The sequence below is a fragment of the Alexandromys fortis genome, unplaced genomic scaffold (assembly GCF_014885135.2).
Source record: "Alexandromys fortis isolate MF-2015 unplaced genomic scaffold, M_Fortis_MF-2015_v1.1 scaffold_122, whole genome shotgun sequence".
NCBI classification, from domain to species: Eukaryota; Metazoa; Chordata; class Mammalia; order Rodentia; family Cricetidae; genus Alexandromys; species Alexandromys fortis.
Genome location: NW_026068004.1, coordinates 2657288 through 2673655, shown reverse-complemented (window position 1 = coordinate 2673655; position 16368 = coordinate 2657288). Strand labels below are relative to the sequence as shown.

Here is a 16368-nt window from a genome sequence, read left to right as displayed (position 1 = left end):
GGGATTCATAATATCATTATTCTCTTACTAATATATGACATGTAGCAGTGTTCTTCTTTACCGCTTCTGATAGAAGTTACTGGTGTTATACCCTTTATCTTTTCACAAAACCAACTTTTGGTTTTTTGGGGTTTTTTTTCTAATTATTTTTTCTTTAAATTTCATTAGTTTCTCCTCTAATTTTCTCTTCTGCTTAGTCTGGGTTTAATTCCTTTTTTTTTTTTTTTTTTTTTTTTAGTTTCTTTGGGTGTAAATTTGTATTATTGACTTTGGATTTTTCTTTTCTAAATCTTTTCATTGTGTACTTTGCTTCTCACAGGTTTCAGTAAGATGTTTTTTGCATATTGATTAAGATAAAATATTTTTAATTTCTCATACTATTTACTTGTCTTATGTGTTTTTTAGGGATATGTTGTTTTAACGACCACATATTTGGGTATTTCCTATCTTAATTCTACTGTGACATGAAAGAGTACACTGTTTAGTTTCTGTTTTAAATTTGTTCAAGTGTTCTGTAGCCCAGGATGTGGTCTGCCTTTCTCACTGGTCTTTGTGAGCTTGAGCTACTGTTATTGGATAAAATAGTTACTTGATATCAATTATAGCCAGTTGATTTATGGTACTGTTGATTTCAGTTATATTCTTGCTCATTTTATTTTTATTTTCCTGCTGTATCTATTCATTTCTGATAGAAGGTTGCTGAAGTCTCCATCTACAATGATTGATTCCTTGTAGTTCTATCTGGTTTTCCGGGTTTTGGGTTTTTGGTTGTTCTGTTTTATTTTTCATCTATATACTTGGTGTTGACATATGCCACAGTGCATGTGTGAAGATCAGAGGACAGTTCTGCAGAAAGGAAGTCTGTTTTCTCTTTCCACTTTGTGGGTCCTAGGTATTAAACTCAGGTTGTCTGAACTCAGGCTGTGTGTGTGTGTGTGTGTGTGTTTTGTGTGCTTGTGTGTGTGCGCACGCGGGTGTGCACTTCCCTCCCATCCCCTGTGAATCATGATGTAGCTCTCAGGTACGGCTCCAGCACTATTTGAGCCACCATGATAAAAATAGATTAAATCTCTGAAATTGTAAGGAAGCCCACAATTAAATACTTTATCAGAGTTACCTTTGTGGCCAGGTATGGTGACACACACCTTTAATCTCAACACTCAGGGTGCAGAAGTAGGCGTATTTCTGTGAGTTCAAGGCCAGCCGGCTCTAGTAGTGAATTCCAGGACAGGTAGGGCTCTGTAGAGAGACTCTGTCGCAAAACAAAATACTTACAAAAAAAGAGTTGTGTTGGTCATAGTTTCTCTTCACAGTAATAGAACAGTTACTAAGACATTAATACTAATCATTTCACTTATTTAAGTATATATATATTCACATAATAGCATAGGTAATCAAATATATTATTGATAATTGTTATTGAGAATAAATTTTAGTAAATTAAGAAAAAATTTTTACATTGTCTTTATTTAGTCTTTCTCCTATTTTCCTCTCTTTTCTTCGTTTATTTATTTATTTATTTATTCAATAGTTTTGGTCATCAAACCTAGGGTCTTGTAGTAAGCAAGTATTAGATCACTGAGTTACACTCCTTAGCCCTTCCTTATTTTATAATCTAGGTTTCTGATCTGTTTCATCTCTTACTAAAGGACTTAAAATTTTTTGAGAGGGGGCTGGAGAGATGGCTCAGTGGTTAAGAGCATTGCCTGCTCTTCCAAAGGTCCTGAGTTCAATTCCCAGCAACCACATGGTGGCTCACAACCATCTGAAATGAGGACTGGTGCCCTCTTCTGGCCTGCAGGCATACACACAGACAGAACATTGTATACATAATAAATAAGTAAATATTAAAAAAAAATTTCTTGAGAGATACTGTTTTGATTTTTCTTTATCTTTATTTCTCCTTCACATTTAAAGGAGAATTTCATGGGGTTCAGAAGTCTAGGTTGGTAGAGGCTTCTCTCAAAATAATTTATATATTTCCTTCTATTTTTTTCTGCTTGCATAATTTCTATTATCCTATGGGTAAGATGATTTTTTTTCACCTGACTTCTTTTAACATTTATTATTTTAGTTTTGTTTATGGGTTTTTATTTAGTTTGTTTATTGGTGCTTTGTTTTGAGACAATCTTTTGAGTATTGTCCATGTCGGCCTTGTACTCTTTCTATCTAGAGAGTTGACTGATACTGTGATCATCCTAACTTAAAGTTTCCTATTACTGTGATAAAATGTCCTGACTAAGCCCAGTAGTAGTGAGCACACACCTTGTTGCAGAGGTGAGCAGATCTCTGAGTTCAAGGTCAGCCTGGTCTACCAAGTACATTCCAGGACAGCCTGGGCTGTACTTTAGAAACCTTGTCTCAAAAACAAACAAACAAAACAAAAAACAGCCTGGTGAAAAGAAACGTGGTGAGGAAAGGGTTTGTGTGGTGAGGAAAGGGTTTGTTTGATTTACACTTTCACATCACTGTCCACCCTCAAAGGAAGTTAGATCAACAACCTGGAGGTAGGAACTGAAGCAGAAGCCATATAGGAATGCTGATTAAGTGGCCTGCTCCTCAGGGCTTACTGAGCCTGCTTTCTTATACCATCCAGTACCTACCCTTCCCAGGGTTAGCACTGCTCACAATGGGCTGGGCCCTGCCACACCAATCATCAATCAAGAAAATGCCCTACAGACTTGCCTGTAGGCCAGTCGTATTGAGGCATTTTCTCAATTGAGATACCTCTTCCCAGAGAACTCCAACTTGTCCTAGCCACAATACACACTATCAATAGAATATGGTTAGAAAGAGACTAATGCCCAAGCCCCAAACTTAGCATAGATGGCATCATTTCAACCATATTCTATTGATCAGTCTGCCACAAAACCTAAATTCAGTAATAAGGAATCCCTAATCAGAGCTCACCTCTCAGTGGAGGTAGGTTATGTATATGGATATTTACCTGCAAGTATGTGTCTGTGTATTACATGTGTGTATGGTACCTATACAGACTAGAAGAGTGTGTCAGATCCTCTGGGACTGTAGTTAGACACCTAGTCTTATTGCAATTTGATATGCCATGTTTGGTTGGTATCCCTGGGAGGCCTGCCCTTTTCTGAAGGGAAACAGGTGGAGTGGATCTGGGGCGGTGGGGGTGGGGATGAGAGGAGAAGAGGGAGGGGAAACTGTGGTTGGGTTGTAATATATGAGAGAAGAATAAAAAGAAGATGTGGGGCTGGAGGAGCAAATGTTCTCCATTTTGTATGTCTCTGAACCTTCTAAAGTTCATGTTGGCGATCATTCTAACAAAATGATAGCTTAGGCTTTCTTAGCAGTGTGAGTGAGGGTTTCTCTGAATAACATCAGGGTTTACTTCCTCTGCAGATACAACTAAAAGTACCCTGGAGAATCTTAATAATTAAAGAAAAAGGCTATGAATTTGAGAGGGAATGGAAGGAAGGGGACATGAGAGAGAACTTTGGGAGGGGGCTAATTATGTAATTGTATTTTAAATAAAATACTTTTTAAGAGAAAAAAATTAATCTTGTTGTATAAAGAAAAGAGTCTGCAAGGATTTCCCTTAGCAAATTCCTTAGAAAATCTTTGGTCTGAAAGAAGTCTATGAAGCATATTCTTAGACCTTTTTTGATTGTTTGTTTGTTTGTTTGTTTTTGAGAAGACAAAGTCTCACTTATACTCATGATGTAGACCAGACTGGCACCATACTCAGATTCACCTGTCTCTGTTATGAATGCTGGGACTAAAGATATATGCCGCCATACCCCACCTTTCTTACCTCTTAATAAAGGATTTTATCGCAATCTTACTTTTTTCATAAGCAGCAAGAAGGCAGGTATCATTTTGATGACTTTTAAAATCTTAGCTCTTTCATTGAGCTCATTAAGTACATTTCCTGTCTTATGCTATTATGGGCAACAGTCATATCAGACTTTCAGTTCCTTCCTAGTACTTGTGCCCCATCCTTCACTCTTCAGTTACTGTTGTCTCCACTCTTCTAAACCCTGGATGGGTAGCCTTCTGGGAAACTTTAGGCTTCCATTAAAACTCTTAAAGAGGCTAGGAATGTAGTCAGTGGTAGAGCACTTGCTTAACTTGTATGAAGCCCTGGATTTGATCCCCAGCACTAAAGAAAAAATAACAACTACCCTAAGACTGAGTTCCCACTGGTACTTTGCTTGTGGTGCTTTCTGCCATCTGGTTCCAAAGCTTGTGACGTGTGTTTGGCATTTGTTTCTAAAGCATCTTGTATCAGAATCTGTTCTGATAAGCCTTTGCTATATGACAAACCACTACAAAACTTTCTAGTTTGAAACACTAAGGGCTTACTGTGTGAAGACAGCTCATGTATTGCACACAGTGCCAGGTGGGAAGAGGAGCTGACTAGGTTTGGAGATCTACTTTCCCACATGGCATATTGGTTCTGCCTGTTTCTCCACGTTAACCTCTCTGCAAAATGACTTGTTTTCTTACACATAATAAATAGTTGGGATCGAAAAATAAATATACCAAAAACAAGACATAGAAACTGCTAATTTCTTAATCCTAGACGCAGAAACTGGCACAGTGTCATGCCTACTGCTGCCTTTTGGTCAAGTGTGACAGAGAACAATAAGATGCATGTCTAAAATCGACAGTCTTCTGAAGGTTGCGTAGTTTGGCCTTTGGTGTTTCACCATATGACCCACATAAAATTCATTTCAAAATCACCATTAGAATAATCAAATAAGACTTACATCTGTGAAATATACAAATCTTGGTTGCAAATATATTGTATACTCATATACAATTTGTGGAATTTTATTTTGTTTTTGTTTTGTTTTGTTTTTTAAGACAGGGTTTCTTTGTGTATTTTTGACTGTCCTAGAACTAGCTCTGTAGACCAGACTAGACTCAAACTCATAGGAATCTGCCTGCCTTTGCTGCCCAAGTGCTGGTATTAAAACCATGTGCCATCACCACCCAGTCAATTTGCTGAATTTTAATAAATGTCAGCACCTGTGTAATTCCTCCATCCTCCCCCTGAGATCAAGACATAGGACACTTCTGTTACCCCAGAAGTTCCATCAGGCTCCTTGTAGTCGGTCTCTGTCTCCACTGTGATTGAAATATTTTTATCATAAATTAGATTTTGCAGATCTTGAATTTAATATAAATTAGCCATGCTGTGTTTGCACCCTTGTATCTGATTTCTTTCACTCAAAAATTTTGAAAGGCAGTTATATTGTTGTACCTATCTATAGATCAAGGTTTTCTTTCTGCCAGTTGGTATTCCATTAAACAAACATACCATAGTTTGTGTGTTCATTCTCCTGCTGATGGGAACTTGAGATGGTTTTGAAATTGTTGTATATTAATTGCTATGAACATTTGTGTTAAGGGTCTTGTCGCTGAGTCCCTCCATTTTTAGCCATTTCGGTACAAGGGCAACACCGCCAAACATGAAAATCCTTTTTTTACTTTTTTTTTAACTTTTGTTTTTTGTTTGTTTTTTGAGACTGAGCTTCTCTTTATAGCCCTGGTTGTCCTGAAACTCACTTTGTAGACCAGGCTGGCCTCCATTTCACAGAGATCCACCTGCCTCAGCCTCCCAAGTGTTGGGATTAAGGCATGTGCAACCACCACCCAGGTTCTTTTATTTACTTTTTGGGGTTTTTTTTGTTATTGTTGTTTTTCTTAAATTTGAACTCATAATCATGCCTAACATCCTAAATGCTCGGATTAGAAATGTTTGCCACTATATCCTGTTTATTTTTCATGTATATTTGTGTAGTATTTGTGTGTGTGTATGTGTGTGCACACATGTGCACACGTGCATGGAGAGGCCAATAGTCCTCTTTGATCTCTTTCTACCGTATTCACTGATGCGGGGTCTCTCAGTTGAAACCAAAGGTCACCAATATGGGATAGCTATCTCCAGCAATTTCCTTTCTCTGCCCTGCAACTGTTTGGGTTATAGGTGGTCCACCATGCCTACCTAGCATTTACATGGGTTCTTGTGATCCTAAATCCAATCCTCAAACTTATACAGCAAGCACTTTATCCACTGGACATCTCTATATTCCCCGGGTCCCTATTTCTTAGCAGACCTATATTGATCCTTCTTTTCATAGCCTGACCCTTATAGCCATTCCATAGCACCTTTATTCTGCCAATCAGCTGTCTTTAAGTCAGTCTCCTTCCTGCTTTGGGACACAAAGCTTCTTAGAGTCTGCTAAGTCAGTGGCTACCTCACCAATCTGCTGTCTAATTTCCACAATGCTATCGGCTGTCTCTTCGCTTGTTTGTCTGATTCACCTTAGAAAGTTCTGGGAAAAAGCAGAGTTTATATTTTCTTTTCAGGGCCCAGAAAACAAAACACAAGTTCTGTGCTTTGGTTTCTGTTCTGGATTTTTCTCCTAATAGGCTGTGTCTCCAGAGACCTTGATCATGCAGCTTAGACTAGTGGCAGTTTTCCAAACCTCCCTTTATCACCCACAGTATTTTGCAGTGTAGTTGTGGGGAAAACTCAGGCGAGCCAAGTCCAGAGTTGAGCAGAGAGAAGAGAGAGCTGCACTCTGACTTCTCTCTGCCAGGCACACTGTAAGGCTTCTGGGTTCTTTGTTTCCTGTAGTTTGTATCTACTTGAACAAGAGTGGCAGCACAGGCCCCCACTTGGATAAGAAGAAGATCCAACGACTTCCTGATCATTTCGGGCCAGCCCGTGCCTCCGTGGTGTTACAGCAGGCTGTCCAGGCTTGCATTGACTGTGCTTATCATCAGAAAACCGTCTTCAGCTTCCTCAAACAGGGCCACGGCGGTGAGGTCATCTCAGGTAAACACTTTCAGGTTGGCTTGGCCTCCTAGCCAGAGAGGCAGGCCTTCATTCTGATGAGACATCCTAGTTCCAAGTTCATTTATCCACTCTGGAGAATGCAGAAGTACCCCTTTCCTCAAGAGTCCTTACTTCCTGCTCCAGACTTTCTGAACTATGTGCCATAGATGGTGTACGCCATACATCTCTGCCAAGAATAGCCAACTGCCTAACACAGCCTTTGAACAGAGTCCTCTCCTGTCCCCACAGAATATATGAGTATATGGCTTAAAGCCATTCTAGAGGAAGGCTTTACATATGGGCTGTGTTGTTGCCACAAGAGAATTTCCCCAAGTAGTTTCAGAAGACCTCTGACCTCCTCTCATTCCTCTGCCTCCTTAGCTTCTGGGTTTATAGGATCCATACAAGGGAAATGAGTCCCAGGCCAGGGGGAAAATGAGTTTAACAGTGCAGTACTTTTTGTTATAACTGAAAATACTTTCTTGCTGTGCCGGTTTCTGTTTCAATTTTCTTAAGTTCGAAATCTTACTTTTACCCACCAAGCCTACAGAGGCTTGACTTGCAGCCTTCCGGTCTTTACTCTAATGCTGCTGTACAGCCTCCTGCCTCTCCTCCTTAGCAAGCTGTTGTAACTGGCTTCAGAAAACAGCTGGCAGGGAGCATAAACAGCCAAACTGTTCTTTTAGCAAATACCTGTTGACCTTTTACTATATGTCAGAGGTTTCTGCCACACACTGGCCAGGAAAAGGAAAACAGAAGATGACAGGCTCAGATCCACACTAGTAGAAAAGAAAATTTAAATAGTCTGTGGAAGGGCGTCAACAGAGAACTGTTTGTTACGGAGTCAAGTCTAGGCAATAACTGGCTGCATGGAGAATGGGAACTATGGATACATTAAGCCTGTCCTTCTGAGGCCCAGACTACTCTCTGGCCTCTCCTTGCACTCCCAGCACTGTGCAGGGTCTGAGCTCCTTACCTACCTAGAGTTCTTCCTTTTCAGAACTTTCCTAGAGTGAATCTTCTCCCCAGATCTCTGTTTTCTCACTTCCGCCAAAGACAATTGCATGAACTATTTTGCTTTTAAAAAATTATGCCAATATTTTTTAATAGGACATAAACTAAAAAAAAAAAAGCATGAAACATTTCTAAGTGTTACCCAAATCTGGTGTCCTCATATAAGTTGGAAATTGTTTACCTAAGCCCTTACTACCAATGGCAGTATTCCCTTCTGTACAGCTTACTTGTTCTTGGGCAGTTTTCTAGTGAAAATAGCACCCTGGGCGAACACATTTCCTGAAGGAAGCTCAGCCAGGTGATGAAGCAGATAGCATTATGTTCATAGTTGTTTTCACAGTTGAGTGAAATCATTCCAAAGCCCTGAGGGTGCAACAGACTTGGCCTGGCCACTCCCTTGATTGTACACCCTTTGGAGCTAGAAGCAAAAATCAAAACCCTTGAGCAAGGGAGGGCGGCAGGAAGAAGACAGACTGGCAAGCAGCCTGGGCACTGCCTCTGTGTAACCAGCCAATCCCAAAACAAGCAGTGAGCTGGGCTTCTCTGGCAAGCACTGCACTGCACAACTGACTTGCTTTGTTTACTTAACTCCACAGCCATGTTTGACCGGGAACAGCACACCCTCAACCTCCCAGCAGTCAACAGCATCACCTATGTCCTTCGCTTCCTGGAGAAGCTCTGCCACAACCTTCGGAGTGACAATCTGTTTGGCAACCAGCCCTTTACACAGACTCACTTACCACTCACTGCCACAGAGTACAGCCACAGCCACGACAGGTACCTACCAGGTAGGAGCTGGGATGGGGCCTGGGCTGCAAGGGGGCTGGGCAATCAGTAGCATCTGCAAGGGCTCAGGGGCAGCCCTCAGGTCTGCGAGTCTAGCACCCACTGTCCAGAGATCCCTTGCCACATCTGGGTCACATCTAAGGCTTTTAGTCTTCAGTCATCTTAGCTCTTCAGGATTTTGCTGTCACTCTGGAATTTCTCTTTCCTCTGGACCCCTATCTCTAGAAGTTGCCCTATGATTTCCATCTGTAGTATGGAGCCCATGAAGTCCCAGCACATCTCCCAGAGTGAATCTGGCATCAAAGGCCTCATACAGCTCTCCTTTACCAGCAACAAGGTTTAGTCTTAGGCTAGAGGTTGAGAAAGTTGCTCCATGTTGATTGGCCATCCATTCTTTTCTTTGGCACATGGCCCTAACTCTTCTAGCATTGCCAGTCTAACAAGTCAGTTCAAGTTCCTGCTATTTCCAACTAGGCTGGAAAATAACTTTTTAGGTAACCATACCAGACCCACAATGAGAAAGCGGATGCCACGTGGCTGGGTCAGTGACTAAGCACTTCCAAGAGAGCTTGAAGAGTGAGTGGAGCTCGGCATCTCTGATCTGGAGTACAGGACGCAAAATCGAGGGAGGGGGACAAGCTTGGTCACAAACATAGAGAGGTAGGTTGCTGTTAAGAGGAAAGAATTTCTCTTTAAAAGAGACCTGTAGATGGTGTCCTGGGTGGAGAGGAGGTACTGGCTATTCTGTTTGCTGTGGGGGTGAATCTGAGTCTGAGAGGTGCTCTGGGATCTTCTACATGAGCCTCACACTCCCTTCCTTGATCTTTTCATGACTTGTGACTAAAGTATCGCTTCTGGAGAATGTGCTCAGGGAAGTGACCACACACCCAGTTTCCTCCTCTGACCCTTTATACTTCTGCGACCACATGAGAACTGCTGGTGTGTTTAGGGGCAAAAAGATACCTAAATTCCTCATATGCAGTGGCAAGCAGCCAACATGTGGTCCTGGGGCTGTACCATGCTCCTCGGCTGGTTCTTTCCTTCACAGGGAACTTCTTAAACTACCTGCTGTAGATGGCTTTGTTCAGCATCAGAACCCGTAAAACAGCCTTGAGTTAAAATGTTGTACTGGATAGGATGGAGTTGGTACAGACAAAGACAAAGTGTTAAATGTTGTCAGTCACTGTCATTCAGGAGCCCTGGGCTCTGCTTCCTATTGAAAGGCCTTGCTAGAAGTCTGAAAGAGAAGGTTTGTGTCCAGTGGGGCAGCTGCTCAAAGAAACAGAAACTCAGAATTTTTAAACAAAATGCTGTCCTTCAGGAACTAAGGAAAGTACTTTGGCAGCAGTATTGAGAGGCTACTGAGAACATTCCCACAATAGGCTTCCAGTCATGGCACAGCCTTTCCTGGGACTTCTCTTCTGGTTTGTATCTCTCTAATTCAGTACCAGATAAAAGAAGCAAGCTCCATCCAGACTCTGCTCCTGCCTCACCAGCTACAAGAAAAGACAAAGAACAGGGGTGTCCTTTCTCTACCCTATTTCCACACAGACTGCACTGCCTCTGCCCACCTAGCTCAGTTGCTCATGAAATTCTCAGCACACTGCCTCATCCTGTCTTCCGTTGGATTCTCAGAAGCAATATTTTAACTGTGCCCGGACAAGCCAGGGCCTTGTCTGGGCTTCTGACTCCTCTTTGCTCTGTAGCTTGTCTTCCCTGCCTGCCTGCTGTCTTACCTCTGATATCTCATCAGCACCTGTATTTTCCTGATTACACATCTACCCTCTGCAGAAAACTCCATCAGTATCAGCTCTCTTTTGCTTTTCTTTGAACCTGTTTTTTGCCATTCCTGCCCATCTGCATAGTCACACACTTCTACTGATGTGTCATCCATGGGTCCCACCTATATTGATGGAGTTGCTTACTGGAGCCCTTTCCCCACTTCCTACCTTGCCACCACACTTCCCTCCCTCTATGGACTTTGCCTAGCTGACCATGTACTTCCAATGTAACAGATAGCCTTCAAAAGTACATATCCCTTAAAGCTTCTTTACCTAAATTGAAACAATTTCTATTTTCACTGCTTTATTTTAGAAACTTTCAAACCTACAGTGAAATTGCAACAACAACAAAAGTAAAATGAGTCCTTCACCAAGAGTCGCTTTTAGCTTTGTCTCTCTGCAGATATATTTGTATCTGTATACTTAATGTGTGTGTGTGTGTGTGTGTGTGTGTGTATGGCTTTTGTTTATTTTGTACACAACAGTTAACTGCTAGGTAAAATATTTTGTGTATGTATATATATATATATATCTTTGTATGTGTGTATGTATGTATGTGTGTATTATGTATACACACCACACATGAGTGACATATATACTTTTAGAGCACAAAACATATAGGCACTTACCTGTAATTCTAGCCCATAGGAATTTGAGGCAAGAGGTTCACAAATTAAAGGGTAGCCGAGCTACACAGTGAAACCCTATATCAGAAAGAGAAAGAAGAGGGGGAAAGAAGGGAAGGAAGGAGAATGGATGAGAATAAGGATAGAAGGGAAACAGAAAGGATAATATTTTTGTGTTCAATAAATTTAATGTAAATAAAACACTCCTGGGCTACTATTCCATCCAGATCAGAATTTCCCAAGTTGTCTCAATATTGTCCTCTATAGCTGTTTTTTGTTTTATTGTCTCTAATTTAGGATCAAATAAAAGATTGTTGGGTGCATTTCATTGTCCTGACTCTAAGCTTCCTTTATCTAGAGCCGTTCTCTACTCTTTCTGTCTTCTCTGACTGCATTGGCCTTTTGAAGGACTCAATCCAGGCATTTTGGCTTTAGGTCACCCAAAAGGTCATTAAATTATCACTGTTTACTACAGTCTATCCTGGATTTTAGAAGACCGAGATAAGACAGACTGAACCTCTGCACCCTGAAAGCTAAGAGGGAAGAGACGGGTTAAGAGCATGGAGTAGTGATGCTCCAGCCCAGCCACTTGTGAAAGAGAGTGGATGAGAGGATTCCTGGAGGAGGCAGCGTAGGGTAGTGCCTCTTCTACAGGACTGCATGTGCTGCTCTAAGTCAAGTGCCAGACTAGTGGGGGCTACATTAAAGAGCTCCTGGGGACTCCCTGAAGAGGTGGTAATATGAGGCAGGAAATTTTTTTCAGCTACTTGCTGTGGACATTAACACTAGCTATAAGTGAAATCTGCATAGAGTAACTTCTAGGTCTGCCATTTTGAAATTTCTTGACTGTTACCTTCTAGGGGAAATAGTGCCATTGTTTGAGGACTCACAGACTTGAGTTCTGTTTCTGGCATGATCATTTATCCATCTCCATTGTGCTTTGTCCTGGGCATCAGCTTGCTCATCAATTAAGAAAGAGATGGAAAATCTCTAGTCATATCGGGTTAATGTAAATTACCCTTTCTGTGGTGATGCTGGAGAGTGAGTGTGTGCTGCTGCTCTCCAAGTGTCAGTGGGCAGAGATGAGACCCCTGTCCTGGGCTCACAGCCTCTCTCCCCATGTATCTTAGTGCACAGCATTCTCTATAAGCATTTCCAGTGAAAGGTAGCCAGAAAGGGAGAGGATGGGAAAGGAGTATGGAGAAAAATCACCGTAGCAAGTACTCCCAGGGAAGTCTGGGAAGACAGGAAGGACTCAGAATTGTTCTTTTGGAGTACAGAGAGTAGAGCATGGGGACCAATTTGTAAGAAGACAGATTTTAACTTTAAAAAAAAAAAAAGAGGGCATTTTATCCATGAGACCTCTCAATAAAATGACTACCAAAAATCCCCCAAGAGAAAGGCTGGAGAAGTGGCTCAGAAGTTAAGAGCAATGGTTGCTCTTCCAGAGGTCCTGAGTTCAATTCCCAGCAACCACGTGGTGGTTCACAACCATCTGTAATGGGATCTGGTGCCCTCTTCTGTATACTTAATAAATAAATAAAATCTTTAAAAAAGGGCAACATTATTTTTTAAAAAATCTCCCAAAAGTATAACCGTTCACTGGGGTCTTTATCAAAGCAGAGGACTTTATGTCTTGCTGCCTGTTTTCACTCAGGCAAGTACCTGTAGCCAGCAGCACTCTGCTAGTCCTCACTTTAATCCTGGTTTTATTATTTTCCAGGTGAATCCTTCGCCCTGGGGAATAGCCTGGCCCGGTCCTTGGAGACACACTCAGACTTGATGGACACTGCCTTGAAGCCTGCCAGCCTTGTCGGCACCTCCCAGAACATTCGAAGTCCTGGTTATCGGCCCTTGGCTCCCTCCTGTGGCCTCCCATTGAGCACTGCCTCAGCTGTGCGTAGGCTCTGCTCCAGGGGTAAGCTGATCAGGGTTCTGTGGTTCTCATGACTCCTTTCCCTTTCCCTTGCTCCTGGGCTCAGAGAGTTCAAAAGGAAACGAGCATTGCTGCCCTACTTACTGCATGGTATTGGGACTGGAGCTATGCTCAGTATTGTGCCTTCCCCAACCATCTGGCATGTAACTGGTGTTCTGGGCTTGGTTTGAAACAACAAAACAAAGAAACAAAAAAACATAACTTGGGAACCAGATACCTAGAACTAAAAGGGACAGGCAAGGATTTATTCTTCCAGCCCTTAGTCATTTATTTGGATACCATTTGTATTTTGTGTGAGAAGAATACAAATTACCTTTTTAAATGTCTTATACAGAAGACAAACTTTTAAAAGATACTTGTAAATCAATAAAGATACACAATTGATAGTATGAAATTGTCAGGGCTTATATTATTGAAAACTTTCAAACTAAGGAATTTGGAGTTGATCATTTTGGCAGAGTTAAATTACCAGTGGCATCTAATCAGAAGCAAGGTACAAAGGGAACTCTGTTTGAGTATCACTGAATGCTGGATTGACAGAGCAGTTAGGAAGTTAAAAGGATGGACCAGAGACAGCCATGAGAAAGGCCTGAAAATCAGACAGTGGTATATGTGCAACTACTCACGAGGTAAATGTGAGGAAGGATGAAGTGGCAACCGTCTCCCAGGTTTAACTACCTAGATGTAGGAGGCTAAATGGGGTGCCATTCACTAAGAAAGACCTAGAAATGGAAGAGAGGGGGTACCGTGAGTAATCTTAGGAAAAGTACAGAGCTGAAGTTAAGTGTTTAATAGTAATCCATGTATTGAAACTTTACAGTGGACAAATTCCCAGAAATAAAGGATGAAAAGAGCAGCTTACCAAAGGTGGAGTCTTAGTAGGCAAAGTTCGAAAGGTAGAAACGGGGACAGAAGTGGACACAGGAGGAAATGCATTCAGTATGAGGAGGAAGGAAAGTTGATTGGATGGTGGCTGGACAATCCAAGAGTATTCAAGTAGCATCAGGCCTGAGGAATATCTGCAAGATTCAATAATTGGTAGGTAGAATTTGATAATCTTATCTAGAGACATTGGGAAGGCAGATTGCCATGAGTTAATGAAATATTGAGGGAGAATTTACTTAAAATAAAGAACAGAGAGAGCTGTGAGTCTGAAGAAATTCTTACAGAATGGAGCACTTGGGCATGTTTGTCAACAGACAGCTTGAACTTCTGAGACGTTAGGATGATAGCAAAGGAGAAAGGAATGGTGGGAAGTAGTAAGAGTTCAGAGCACAGGCAAACCGATTAGTAGATACACCTTCTCTGGCAGCCGTCCGTGAACAGAGGAAAGACTGCGTAGGGAAGACCTTATGAGTCTGAAAGACTAGACCAGTCCTCCAGAAGATGAGATATGGCGGGTCAAGAAAAGAAGGTTTACAAGAAACCTCAGGGGCCAGCAGTGGGCAGAAACTAGTTTTCAAGAGCTGTGGTTTTCTTTTGTTTCTTAGCGTCTTCTATATGAGGTGAGACAAGACAGTTTGGGACTCAGGACTTTCTGGTGAGCTAGAAAGACAAGAGCCGGGAGAGAAAATGGTACAGGAGAGTAGGACTTCACATAAAAGAATCAGCAGGGCTGGAGGGAGAGCAGTCAGGCTCACTGACAGCTAAGCATTGTAACGGAGTAGCTCTGGGGGGTACCTCTCAAGCAAGCTGGAAAGGCGAGCAGTTGGTGTCAGAGAAGAGTGTACTTAAAATTCTGAAGCATTTGTTCCAAATGCTGATAAGCACCAGCCAGTGGCCTTAGCAGTGGTGTCTGACATAGAAGAGAGGTGAGAGCACTGCCGCTGTTGTAGACAGGTCAGTGGGTTGCCTCCCAGAGAGCAGGAGGAGCTGGGGTGGGACAGAAAGGGGTGAGCCAAGCACCAGAAGTCTTCATTTAATAAGGGAACGCAACACAGAGATTTATTGATAATCGTGGCCAGAAAGAGCAGGTGGTTGCATATAGGGTTAGCCTCTAAGTTTCATAGAAGGATGGTCTAGAACACCAACAGGAAGCCAGGAGGATACTATCCTCAAACCCTAGCCTGGTTTCCCCCAGCCCAGGGTATGTGAAGTGTAGAAAAATAAAGATTCCAATACAAGAAGTGAGAGGTGACTTTGAAGAGAGCTTTCATAAGGACTGAGACAGAGGAAGAAGCCTGTGTTCTACCCCAGCCCTGGAGAGAGGCTAAATGAAGTAGAAAACTGTCAAGTAGAGGTGGAGCTGAGACGCGGCTCCCTCAGCTTCATCAGCCTGAGGCTTGAGTAAGTTGTCTCAGCTCAGGTCTCCCATCTGCAGAGTGTTCCTCATGAAGAATAGAATTTCTCATCTCAGCCTGGTCTTTCCGCAGGAGTGCTAAAAGGAACAAATGAAAGGAGGGACATGGAATCATTTTGGAAACGAAGTCATTCCCCAGGTATGTGGTGAGTTACTGTATTTCCATCTCCACCAAGGCAAGGTCCTGTCTGGCAGGGATCACAGTAATAGGCTGCCTCTCCTACTAGCTCTGGGCTCTCAGCTTCAAGCACATCATGAATCTCTGCCAGCTCATACTCAGAACTCTTTTGTCCATGAAGAACCTCTAAGACTGGAGGATCCAATCTGATAAGCTATAGATTGCTTGTTTCAAAAAATTAAGAATTTGAGTCTTTTCCCTTTCTTATTTCTTTAATCCAGAGGATCAGATACAAGTGTGCTAACCTGGCCCCTTGTCACTGCAGGGAGGTCAGCTCTCTACAGAAAAAGGAACAGACAAATCAAGGATATAGAACTAACTCTTCTCTTTCTTTGCTGGGTAATCTTAGCTAGTCACCTCACCTCACTGAGAAACATACTCAGGCATCAGTGTGTCAGACCAGTTACTCTTTCATGTGTAAGGAACATGGTACTACTTACATTCTATATAGGGGGCACAGTTAATGCACACCAAATAAATGAGTGCATGAGAGTATAATGGTGTGACATGTGCCCATGGTAAACCGACCGAGAGTAACAAGATCAGAGAAGGCAGGTAACTGAGACAGGTGCAAATGTGAAGAGTCAGGTTAGAAAAGGACATTCTAGACAAGTCAGAAGACGAGTTAGCTTGTTCCAGAGTGGGAAAGTAGGGGCAGATCAGTATGGAGTGTGACGTGAGGTGAACCTCACTCCGCTCCATCAGCACTGTAGGAATTCAGGTTCCCCTCCCTGGACAATGGGAGGCCATGGCAGTGAATCAGAGGGAACTGACAAGATTCCATTACTGCTCTGAGGGACCATTTATTTCAGCATTGAAACAGAAAGGATCTGGTCCTTGGAGCCAAGACCTCCTTAGCTAAGCTGGAGTTTGCCTGAAGAAATGGAGAAGCTGAAGGAATAGAGGGAAGGAGGGCAGAGGGAATACATGC

The 16368-nt window shown here is 42.3% G+C and overlaps 2 protein-coding genes across 11 annotated transcripts in view; one reads left to right on the top strand and one right to left on the bottom strand.

The window, feature by feature from the left end:
* Positions 1-16368, top strand: part of Scmh1 (Scm polycomb group protein homolog 1) — a 119316-nt gene that overhangs the window by 100293 nt on the left and 2655 nt on the right. For all 10 annotated transcript variants that reach the window (XM_050161196.1, XM_050161189.1, XM_050161190.1 and 7 more), the window contains 4 exons: positions 6617-6817; positions 8428-8619; positions 12748-12942; positions 15333-15398. In XM_050161196.1, coding sequence (XP_050017153.1) covers positions 6617-6817; positions 8428-8619; positions 12748-12942; positions 15333-15398 — 654 coding nt within the window. The remainder of the gene's footprint in view (positions 1-6616; positions 6818-8427; positions 8620-12747; positions 12943-15332; positions 15399-16368) is intronic.
* Ctps1 (CTP synthase 1) overlaps positions 13170-16368 on the bottom strand; it is a 42355-nt gene continuing 39156 nt past the window's right edge. Inside the window, exon 19 of the mRNA XM_050161201.1 lies at positions 13170-15337. The gene's annotated coding sequence lies outside the window, so the exon portion shown is untranslated. The remainder of the gene's footprint in view (positions 15338-16368) is intronic.